Source organism: Rhinatrema bivittatum, chromosome 1 (genome assembly GCF_901001135.1).
Source record: "Rhinatrema bivittatum chromosome 1, aRhiBiv1.1, whole genome shotgun sequence".
Taxonomy (NCBI): Eukaryota; Metazoa; Chordata; class Amphibia; order Gymnophiona; family Rhinatrematidae; genus Rhinatrema; species Rhinatrema bivittatum.
The window spans coordinates 765,987,425-765,999,665 of record NC_042615.1 but is presented as its reverse complement, the minus strand read 5'-3'; the positions used below and the strand labels follow the sequence as shown (position 1 = coordinate 765,999,665).

Below are 12,241 nucleotides of genomic sequence, written 5' to 3'. Positions count from 1 at the left end.
CATCTCTCATTCCTCTGTCCAGTCAGTCTATGATTCTTTTATGGATGTCCCTGACTCTCAAACAGGAAGGTGTCAGGCTCTGCTAGCCAAATCGACCATCGCTAGTCTCTCACAGTGTGGATTCCGAGCTTAAAGTAGCTTCCTTACTCCTTAAGGAGATGGAGGATTTACTGATCTTCTCCAGAAAGCCTTTAACTAGCAGATCCTATAGTTTCAAGTAGAAGAGTTTCTCAACGTGGTAAGAGACAAGTCATCTGGATCCCTTCTCCTGTGGCTCAAGAGACTTGCTTCAATATCTGTTTTTCCTCTTGTTCTTAGGCCTCAGCCCTTCTTTAGTCAAGGTTCATATCTGCAGCAGGTGGTGCTGCTAGGATCTCTGTACCCTCAGTGTGTTAAGTTCATGAAAGGTCTGTGACATTCTAAGCCTCTGGTATCTTGGAACCTCAATGTAGTCCTAACTCAGCTCATGAAACCTCCCTTTGAACTTCTCAAACTGGACTTCAACCTCCCACTTGGAATGTTGTTTTCCTTGTTGCTGCTGCTTTGGATCAAAGAGTAAGCAAACTGTGGTCACAGGCAGTGGTAGCAGACAGAATGGATATCTGTGATGGACATATGGCATCCATAAATGCAAGTCTTAAATCTACAAACCACAGGCTTTTTGGTCTTTGGTTTCCCAATTATCTTTTTTTTTTTTTTTTTTAAACTGAAAAGTTATTTTGAAAGGCTGCCCATGTAGCAATAAAGAAAAGTTGCATACAAATGAGGAAGAACACCAAGGCCAATAAGGAAAAAATTTTTTGAGTCTGGAAGAACCGTACATCTGTTCAACAGTTTGGATGAAGAAAGACTGAGGGTTTTAAGAGACTGTATGTATATGCAGGAACTCCGTGCATGCTCAGTACGACTTTTAATGAGATCTGGGTCTGCGTCAGTGCCACTGGACGACATCACCCATTTGTTATAGCATATTCATACTACCTTCTCACCATCAATACAACAGCAGTGGAACCCCTTTTGGTTGGGCAGAGCACAAATATTTAAACAAATATTGATCAGAAACGCTTACTTATGTGCACACAAAACAAAACAATTAAAAAAAAAAATACACATTCCCCAAATTTTTTTTTTTAAAATAGTGTTTGTGTGTACATAAATAAGCTTTTCTGTATCAATATTTATTGTTTAAGCATTGTTAATACAAGCCTTTGTGAAATTTGATGCAGATAGTGCCTTACCAATAAAACCTTTTGTATACCTGGGTGGAGCGCAAGCCAACCATGTTCTACTTCTCCCCATCAGTCTCTCTTTTTGTCCCCATACCATCGTCCTTTCTCCGGTTATGCTGATCAGCAGAAGGAGGGAGAGCAGTGGTGCCTCAGACCACATCCTCCTCCTCTGCCATCTGGGCCAACTACTGCTCTGAACTGAGCAACTATACAGAGTCCCATGCAGTTCCAGAATGCAGAGGTGGAGTACGTGGCCAAAACAAAAAGATGCTCTCTTTCTCCTGTAATCAAACTGCTGCCTGCCCAACCCCGAATCTCCTGCAGCGATTCTCCAGGAAGGGCCAAATTTTGGTCAGGCCATGGCCCCTATGGCTCACCTCAGGACACCTATGATTATATGAGTGTGTAAAAAATATAATAATAATAATCAAGTAAAGCAGTGAACGTACTTCAAAGTATCCTCTGTCAAAGAAGTGGTCCCTGAAACACTGGATGACTGTGGAGCGCACTTTGAGGATTTTGGCCATATTCTCTCCCCGGATCATCATATGGCGGTTGTTGAGTTGCACATCCACATCAGACTCCTCGTTGATCAGGTTATCAGCTCCTCCAGCAGGGGCCAGCCCAATTGTTTCCCAATAGTCACAAATCAACTCATGGCCTCCGGGAGCCTACAAGAATCAAGATTCAGAGTAGCCCATATGTAGAACCTAGCCAGAGTCATATTTACATGTAACACAATTAGCATTAACCTTGCTTATTTACAGAAGCAATTTGTCATTAAAGTCTATATAGATCTTTTAAATAATCTAAATCAAGTCATCACAAACAAATCAAATCAGTCTTTATCTGATCAAAATTAAATAAGCTTCCAGGAAAAATACTTTTCTTTTTGAAGCTGAGAAAAGTCAATGTTTACAAGCATTAGACCACATCATATAACTAAGCTTGAATCGTTTGATACACACTGGAGCAAAAAAAAAAAAAAAAAAAAAAAAAAAAAAGAGGCGGCAATAGGGGAAATCGTGCATCTCTAGCACCTTCTCTAGATCAAGTGCCCAGGAGGCGTGGCTGTCGGTGCAGGTTAGGAAAACAGATGCTCAATATGAGTGTCCGTTTTCTCCGGCTGCTGGCATGTATATTGGGTGTCCAGAATTTCTTTCTTCCCCAAGATTTTATTTTTTGGCACGATGCTGCTTTCTGTGGAGGAACCACAGAAAGCAGGGTTTTTGGTTGAGTCCTTGACTTCAGCAAGTCTTAATATCAGCTCCCGGGCTGGCGTTAAATTTGCCATGTTAAATGGGCGCACTGACCGCGTAGGAATTTTTTTTTAAGTCGGGAGGTATTAGCTAATAGCCTCATCTCCATGGAATTTACATGTGATAAGTGCTATTAGCTAAGTGCTGGTTTGGACGCGCTAATCTCATTATTGTATCGGGAATAAGTCTAGCGCATCAAAAAGTTAGCAGCACACTGACCAGAGCAGCAGATATTGCATTGGCCAGATTGTGAGGTACTGGCCATTGGCAGAGCAGTATTAATATGCTCAAGACAACATACCATGCCTAAGCCACTCAGATTTCAATTAAGAAACAGAAGCACGTAGTAAAGAAAGAATTCAAGTATTTTTTATTTTTTTTTTAAACACTTAAAAGAAAAAAGGGTTTTTTATGCAGGAAGTATACAGTAAATTGGGAAATAAGGAAAGTAATTTTCAACATTTTTTACCCAGTTAAATATGGGAGTCCATATTCAGTATGCCAGCAAGTTATCCACTAGTTAGCTGGATAACCTGAACCAATTATTCAGTGGAATAAACATTCTATTTAAATATATTTGTCCAAAGTGGTTACATTTAGCCCTATAACCACTATGTTTGAATATAACTGGTTAGATTTTTTTTTTAGTTAGCTGGCCTTATTGACTGGATAAATAGCTACTGAACTGAATATCTTAAGAGATATCCAGTTAAGTAGCACTATCAAAAATTAAAGGAAAAAAAAAAAAGCTGTTAACAGACCTGCGACAGAACAGGATCTTAGTAACGTTATGAGATTATATTTTTAGAAATATGAACAATTGCTTCCTAGGTTAAGTTATTAGGCTCTATCCTGATTTCCCAAAGATTACTCAGGAGACAAAGACAGGACTTCTTGCTCTCTGGCAGGAGGTTATTATGCTAGGTGGTTCCTTTATACTTATATACTCTGTAAAATGTGTGATCAAATATAATAATGATCGTTATGTGCAGATCTTATAAATTGCAGATTTTTTGTTATGGTTGTTTCTGTTTAATGGATGTGTGTTCTAGTAATTTCTCTCTCCTCTTACGTTGTATGGCCAAAGACTAGGGACTTTTTTTTTTTTTTTGGGGGGGGGGGGGGGGGGGGGGGGGGGGGGGGGGTGTTGCTTTGTGAATGTTGTAGGTTTATTGCTTTGTTTTTTTGAATGCAAAGTTATTGTACTTTGTATTTGGATTAAACAATATAAAGTTGAAACACAATTAAACAAGTCTGGGACATTACCTGCTTGCCCTCTGGAACGAGAGTTAATGTACCATACACAGCAACACTGCTCTCTGTAGAAAGGATCATTCCATTGTAACACTGGCACTAGTGAGGAAAAGAAGAAAAAGGGAAAGCACAAGGATCAGATGAGGAAACTCTTTCCACAAGTTCCTTAAAACTAATCATAATCAGTTACTCTAAATCTCTTACATTTCCATCTGATAATTTAGTTTTCCTTAGTGTAGACAGATGGACTCAGAACCAGTGGGATGTACAAAAGCTACTCCCGGACAGGGCGGGAGGCTGCCCATGGCCCACTTAGTATAGAAACATAGAAATGACGGCAGAAAAAGACCAAATCGGCCCATCCAGTCTGCCCAGCAAGCTCCCACACTTATTTTCCCATACTTATCTGTTTCATCTACCAGCAAGTTCGGGGCCCTTGTTGGTAACGGTTTGATTCAAACTTCCTGCCATACCCTGTCATTGATGCAGAGAGTAATGTTGGAGTTGCATCAAAGGTGATCATAAGGCTTAATGGTTAAGGGTAGTAACCGCCGCATCAAGCAAGTTACCCAGATGCTTGGTTACCCAGACTGCACAGATCAATGCCTTGTTGGATGTTGATATTCAGGCCCTTGCAAAGACTGCGTCTTCTCGGGCCTGAACATCCAGGTGGTAGAACCTGGAGAAGGTGTGTAGGGAGGACCACATCATGCCCGACAGATCTCGGCGGGCGACAGCAGCTTGGTTTCTGCCCAAGATACTGCCTGGGCCCTAGTAAAATGAGCCTTCACCTGCACTGGTAAGGGCTTTCCTGCCTCTATGTAAGCTGCCTTGATTACTTCTTTGATCCAGTGGGCTATGGTTGCCCGAGAGGCCGCTTCTCCTTCCTTCTTCCTGCTGTGAAGAATGAACAAGCGATGCATTTTGCGCACCAGTTCCAATCTTTCCAGGTATTGCACCAGGAGTCTGACGACATTTAGATTGTGAAGAAGGCGTGAGTCTTCCAAGTCCTTATGTTCATCCGTCGATGGGAGATGGCTTGGTTCAAATGAAAAACTCAGAAACCACTTTCGGTAGGAAGGAGGGGACTGTTTGCAGCTGTATGGTTCCATGAGTGAGCCTAAGGAACGGTTCCCGACAGGATAGTGCCTGTAGTTCAGAGATGCGACAAGCTGAAACTATTGCCACCAGGAATACAGTCTTCAATGTTAAGAGATGTAGTGACAGATCGCACGTTGGTCTGAAGAAAGCCCCTGCTAGGAATTCTAATACCAGATTGAGATTCCATAGGGGCACCGGCCACTTTAGGGGTGGCCAGAGTTGTTTAACCCCTTTTAGGAAACGGGTCAAATCCAGATGAGCCGATAGCCAGATACCGTCCACTTCAGCTCTGAAGCAGGAAAGTGCGGCTATTTGGACCTTGAGAGAGTTGAGTTACAACCCCTTCTTCATACCGTCCTGTAGGAACTCCAGAATCATGGGGATCTTGGCCGTCCGTGGGAGTATCCTGCGGTCCTCACACCAGGCTTCGAATACTCTCCAAATCCGTACGTATGACAGATGTTGAAAACTTGCGCGTGCGAAGCAGGGTGTCAATCGCGATCTTGAGTAACTGCGCTTCTTCAAGCGAGTCCTCTCAAGGGCCAAACCGTAAGAGTTAAGAGGGATGGATCTTCGTGAAGAATCGGGCCCTGCCGGAGAAGGTCCCTGTGTGGAGGTAGGCACAGAGGGCTCCTTGCAAGCAGTCTTTGCATATCTGTGTACCATGGGCATCTTGGCCAATCCGAGGTCACTAGTAGAACTAGTCCCTTGTGATGTTCTATCTTGCGGAAGACCTTGCCCAGTAGTGGCCATGGGTGGAAAGCGTACAGTAAGTCTTCCTCTGGCCAAGTCTGGAAGACATCGTCGATCCCTTGGGAGTGTGGCTCTCGTCTGCAGCTGAAGAACCTGGGGACTTGGGTACTGAGATAGGTGGCCGCAGCGATTTACTATCAGTTGAAAGGCTGTGGTCGACAGCGTCCATTCCCCCAGGTCCAGGTTCTCTCTGCTGAGGAAGTCTGCTGAGACATTGTCTTTTCCTGCGATGTGGGAGGCAGAGATCCCTTGTAGGTTTATCTCTGCCCATGCCAAGAGAAGGTCTATCTCCAGAGACACCTGCTGGTTCCTCATTCCTCTCTGGCGGTTGATGTAGGCAACCGTTGTAGCACTGACGACATTACTCGAATCGCTTTGCCTTGGAGTCTGTGGCTGAATCGCAGGCATGCTAGTCTGACTGCTCAAGCTTCCAGGAGGTTTATGTTCCACCCTGCCTCTTCCTTGCTCCATTGTCCCTGGACCATCAGTTCCTGGCAGTGGGCATCCCATCCTCGCATCCATGGTGAGCATAATACAGTTCGGTAGGGATAGGCTTACTCCTCTACTTAGATGGTCTTCCTGTAGCCACCACTGAAGCTGAGAACGTACCTCTGCTGGTAGTTGGAGGCGAATTGAGTAGTCCTGGGACAGTGGGTTCCAGCGTGACAGTAAGGAGCACTGGAGTGGTCGCATGTGGGCCCTTGCCCATGGAACGACCTCCAGGGTTGATGCCATGAGGCAGAGGACTTTAAGATAGTCCCATAATTTGGGGCGTGCATTGGTCATCAGTTGTTGTAATTGTTCCATCAGCTTCCTTCTCCTCGGGGAGGAAAGAAGACTTTGTTCTGTTTGTGTCGAAACGGGCCACCAGGTACTCTAGAGACTGAGAGAACTGCAAACTGCTCTTGACCATGTTCATGATCCAACCAAGCTCCTGCAGTAGGTTCTTGACTCTGCTGGTCACCTGCCATCTCTCTTCCGAAAACTTCATCCTGATCAGCCAGTCATCCAGGTAAAGTTGTACCAAGATCCCTTCCTTCCTCAGTGTTGCTGCCACAACCACCATAGTTTTAGAGAATGTTCTGGGGGCAGTTGCTAGGCTGAAAGGTAGTGCTTGGAACTGGTAATGGTGACACAGTATCGCAAAGCGTAGAAAATACTGGTGATTTAGATGGACTGGAATGTGAAGGTAGGCTTCGGAGAGGTCCAGAGTGGTTAGGAACTCTCCTGGTTGTACTACCATTATTACGGAGCGAAAAGTCTCCATGCGGAAGTGTATTATCCGCAGATGACTTGACATTCTTGAGATCCAAGATTGGTCGGAATGATCCTTCTTTCTTGGGAATGATAAAATAGATTGAATATCTCTGAGCCCAGGGGAGCCGGTGCCTCCATCACCACCCGGTAGAGAAGGGGTAATACCCCTAAGTGGCCCGTGTGGTATCTCTGAGGTAATCTTGAACCCGAAGGTTCTCCAAGAAGAAATAGGGACAACTAATGTAAATTTAAGTGCTAATAATTTGGAATATTCAAAAGATCTAGGTTCTATAGAAAATTCTATCTCTGATTTAATAGAGACAAGTACCCCTAGAAATGTTCAATCTGTAAAAACTCAAGGTGATGATGTGGAGGTAATAATTAAGACAGATAAAGAGTGGGTAAAACCGGCGAATGTGACAATGGAAAATTTATGGTCCTATATGGAAAAATTAGATACTTCAATATGTAAATTAACAGATGTAGTGTTAAAAACATCTAAATCATTAACACAAAATACAAAAGAATTGGGTCAACAGAAAGAAGAAATAAATAAGTTAGACAAACGGGTATTACAAATTGAAAAAATTCAAAACCACCAGATTCTGAAAGAAGAAGTAATAAATAAGAAATTAGAAAATCTAGAAAATGTTATAAGATCGTTGAATTTAAGAATTAATAACTTCCCTATTACAAAAAAAATGGATCCAGTTGATTTAAGATTTATGTAACTCAGGTGTTAAAAATACCTGAAAATTGCATGCCGGTGATAGTTAAAGCTTTCTACTTGAGAGTTAAGAAGAAACATTCTGAAATAAAGCAAATGGGAAAAGAAGGGAATGAATTGGAAATAGATAAGGAGGCAGAATCTATAGGTTTATCAGATTTTTTGCAAAAGTCTTATGATGAAGTAGAGATAAAAACAAGGGATACTTTACTGGTACAATTTGCTTTCTCTACAGATAGAGACAACATACTGAGATCTTTTTTTCGAAATAGGGAAAAAAATTTTTACGGTCAAAAAATCTGGGTCTTCCCAGATTTAATTAAAGATACTCAAGACTCGCAGAAAAAATTTCTTACAATATAGGAAAATGGTTCTAGAGAAAGGGGGAACCTTTACATTAAAATATCCTTGCAAATGTATTATTAAATTAGAGGGGAATAATTATGTGTTTTTTGAGCCCCAGGGTTTAAAAGATTTACTCGAGATTAAAAGACCGGCATAAATTAATGGAAAGAGGTAAGCTATATGAATGTGCAAATCTTAGGTATGTTAAATTTGTTAATTTCCTAATACTCCGTTCGATATGATAAGATTCCACTAATTTCCTTAGCAGAAGAAATGATAGAGTGTATAGAAGTGAGTATTACTATGATGACGAAATGGGATATATGACAATGACTATTTAGTAATTTACAACTCTATCATGAATCATATTTCATTGTTAAATTCTTTATTGTAACTATTTTATGAAAGCAATAAATAAAGAATTTAAAAAAAAAAAATTGATTGAATAATCGCCCCATGTTTTATTGAGGTGTAGGAACTGGAGTTATTGCTTTCAGATTGAGTAGTCTTGTTAGAGTGGCTTCCACTGCCAGTCTCGGTGTGGGAGTGGCAGAGTGACATCAAATTTGTCTCGAGGGATACTGCAGAACTCCAGAGAGAAATCTTCTCGAATGATGATTAGTACCCATTTGTCCGAGGTAATCTCGACCCATTGTTGATAGAAGAGGGAAAGTTGACTCCCTATTTCCTCTTCCTGTGGATGGGTTGGCCCATTCTCATTGGTGAGTACGGCCAGAGCCTGCCCCCGGGCCTGTTCCTCTCTTGGTTTGTCGGTTCCGAAAGGGATAAGATCTTCCTGAGGGACGAGGTGCCTGGAACTGCGAGTTCCTGTAGGGGCAAAAGCGTTGAGGGCTTCTGCCCCTAGTCCTACTGGGGGAGGGGCGCTGGGATCTTTTACCCCTGTCCTCAGTTAGCTGAGGCACTGGAGATTTGCCCCACTTGCTGCCTAACTTCTCCAATTCGCTTCCGAATAAGAGAGATCCTTTAAAGGGCTTCCTTGTGAGATTCGTTTTAGAGGTTGCGTCCGCAGACCAATTCCGCAACCACAACTGTCTTCTGGCCACCACTACCGAGGCGGTCCGCACTAGATCTGAGCTTGTGTCCGTCAGAAAGGCTGCTGCCGGTTCAATTGTTTCACCGGTATATGTTCCTGAGCTGTTTGCCTCTCTCTCGAGAGGAGCAAACAGGAACGTGGCACAGCAGCAGGAGGCAATCTGCAGTGTCACTGCTGTTGTGTCGAAGGCCTGCTTAAATCATCTATCCTGAGTATCCTTCAATGCAGCCCCTCCCTCAACGGGAATGGTTGTTCGCTTTGAGATGGCACAGACCATGGCGTCCACTTTTGGGAAACGCAGGCGTTCCTTGGTCGCTGGTTCCAGAGGGCACAAGGCTTCCAAGGCCCAACCTCCTTTTAAGTTAGCCTCCGGGGCATCCCATTCCAGGATAATGAGTTCCTGGATGGCTTCCATCATTGGGAAGTAGCATGAGGCTTTATGCAGGGACACCAAGATGGGATTCTTCTTTGGTTTTGCCATAGGGTCCATACCTGGAATACCCAGTCTTCAGAGTCTGGGAAAAAAGGGCCAGTAATTCATCCCTGTGGAAAAAGCGAAGCATGGTTCAGTATGGTTCCAGGACTGGAGGGATTTCTCCTTCTTCCAGGGAGCTGCCATCATCATCCAAGGTGTACAAGTCCCTGTCCGGGAAATTCTTGGTTAGGCGAGGCATGTCTCGAGGCATCCGAGCAAGGCCGGGAGGATCTTGTGTTTCCGGGGGGGTTGAAGCCGGGTCACAGCTGGGGCTGATTGTGCCTGAATGAAGGCTTGCAGCCCTTGGAAAAATTCTAATCAGGAGAAGATCCCTGGGTCCATGTTAATCCCAGGTGGAGTCGAAGTTGGGGTCCTTGAGGTGCCCCTCCTGTGGGAAAGCCATTTCGGAGTTACATAGGTCCGGGGTGCTATCAGATGTAGTAGTTCCGGACCCATCCTCAGAAAATGAGGGACCAGGTTTTGGTCCCCCCTGGGCTTCTTCGCAATGACGACAGAGGCAGGACTTCAGATCAGGCTGTGCGGCTCTGATGTGCAAAGAGAGTGCCTTCTGGGCTTCTTGGATGCCGGTGCCATTGCCCCTATTCAATATGCGCGTAGTTACGGGCGTGAGCACAATGCACGCGTGTAGTAGTAAGCGCGGCTGTGCTTGCGTCTATATTGGACGTGCTCAAGTTGGGCGCATCGGCCATCTGGCCTGCCCCGCGCATACTGCCGGTCGAGAAGGGAAGATGGTGCAGACAACCCCCACGCGTAAAATAGCACCCCCGAGGGTCTCCATGTGTCTGGACCCCTGCACCGGATCGGGGCAGCCCAACCAAGGCTGCTCAACCCGATCGGTGCTCCCTTTTTACCTCGCCGGAAGAAAAGAGGAATCTGTACTGCAATCTGAGCCCCGAAGACCTGAATTTAAAGTTTTCTGCTTACCTGGTCTTGGCACTTACAGATCACGTGCCGGGATGGTCTCCAGTTGCGGGGGGGGGGGGGGGGGGGGAGGTTTTTACCTTCACCGCTGTACTCTGTTATGCCGCCGCTGCCTTTCAGCCACTCTGGGGGCTAAGTCCACGCCGGGAACCGGCTACCGGACCAGGGTACACCTCTGAGGGATACCGAAATCACCTCAGGAATTCTCGACTGGAGGAGGGACCCTTAGGTTTCAACGCAGGAGAGCGGGGCTCGATCTTCTTTAAGGTAAAAACTTTTCTTCTTTGTTGTATTCTTAACACTATTCTAGTGTGTGGGTTAGTGTCTGCATCTGCTAGGGGGAGGAGAGATACTGAAGAGCTGAGGTTACTGCAGGGGTAATATCTAGAGTGATGTCAGCTTTGAAATCCGACTCAGTCTCCCATCTGCTAGCAAAAGAGCACATAACCCACTGGTCCTGAGTCCATCTGGCTACACGCTAGGAAATTGGAGGTATAATGCCGAAAGTAATATTTAATCAACTGCCCATTAACAAAAAAAATAAATAAAAACCCTCAAAACAAAAAAAAAAAAACACAAAAAACTTACCAGTTCATCAGAGAGGACACACTGAAGGAAGCCTGTGCCATCCCTTAACACTAGAAACATCAATGTTTTCCCTTAAAAAGAAAGAGAAACAATACACTAGTAGTAAAAGTCAAGTACTGACCATAGATGGTGTGCAGATTTAGGGACCCTAAAAAGATACCAAACCATGTCAAAGTGTCAGGAAGAGACTTAAACAGTGAATAAATGGCAAAGTGAAGATGTCATAACATCCCAGGGTTGGGGAAGAAAGAGTGAGGTGGTGAAAATATCACGGAGGAAGACAAGGCAGGGTGAGGAATGGATGTTACATAAGAGCACTGAAGGCAGCATGGAGGTGAACATGTCAAGGGTGAGGTGGCTAAGATGTCATTGAATGAATGAAGGAGAAAAGTACAGAACAGGAGGTATCAGGAAGAGGTGTAATGGGAAGGGATTGAACATGAAGGTGGATGCTATCAGCAGGGGAGGGAGGGGCAGATTACGAGGTGTGAATGAAGCAGAGTGGAGCCAAGAGATGGCAGCAGCAGCAGGGGTGGGAGACATCAGAAGGGACAATTTAAGGTTAAGAGGAGTGGTGTTCACAGATATCAATTGGGCATGGATGGAGGGATGGCTCGGGTTTCCAGCCTTAATGGGAAGAAAGGACAGAGCTGGTGATTCTGTCGGAAAGCAGCAGCAGAGATCAAAGTCACAAACAGTGTGCTTTGGGGTGGGCGAGTTGTCAGAGTTGTGCAGTGGGAAGGAGAGTCAGAAATTCTGTATGTGTTGGGATGCATTGAGGGAGGAGGTAGAAGGAGGGATGTGTGCGCTGGTAGAGATCAGAGTGCGAGCCGGAAGAACGTGAGGTGGGGAGGTAGGAATGTGCAGTTTGGGCAAGGACCTTAGTGAGGACTGTTAGGAGGAGGGTGGAATCAGAGGCAGGCAGGAAATAAGAGACTTTGAGAAGGGGGAAATTAGTGCATGGAGTCATGCATGGGATACACAGGAGAGTCAGAACTGGAAGGGGGCAGGAGGGAGTGGAGCAAGTATCAGTAGTGGGAGATGGTATAGTCAGGGAACAGGTCTGTGGTCAAAGGCGGTGTATGTGAGGGCATAAGTAGGAAGAGGGGCAAATTGTGTGAAGGACTGAGGAGCCAGAGCTATGGTGGGCGTGGTGAGTATCATGGCAGGGATGTCAGAACGAGGACAAAAATCAGAGGTAGATGAACGTGGTGTGTTTCTGAGCAGAGTAAGAGGTGGCATCAGAAGGCCCTATAT

At 44.7% G+C, this 12,241-nt stretch overlaps 1 protein-coding gene across 2 annotated transcripts in view; it reads right to left on the bottom strand.

Annotated features, from left to right (window-relative positions):
• Nucleotides 1-12,241, bottom strand: part of NARS (asparaginyl-tRNA synthetase) — an 89,648-nt gene that overhangs the window by 54,655 nt on the left and 22,752 nt on the right. For both annotated transcript variants that reach the window (XM_029579638.1, XM_029579647.1), the window contains exons 7-9: nt 10,985-11,055; nt 3,755-3,841; nt 1,679-1,900 (exon numbers count right to left, since the gene is read on the bottom strand). In XM_029579638.1, coding sequence (XP_029435498.1) covers nt 1,679-1,900; nt 3,755-3,841; nt 10,985-11,055 — 380 coding nt within the window. The remainder of the gene's footprint in view (nt 1-1,678; nt 1,901-3,754; nt 3,842-10,984; nt 11,056-12,241) is intronic.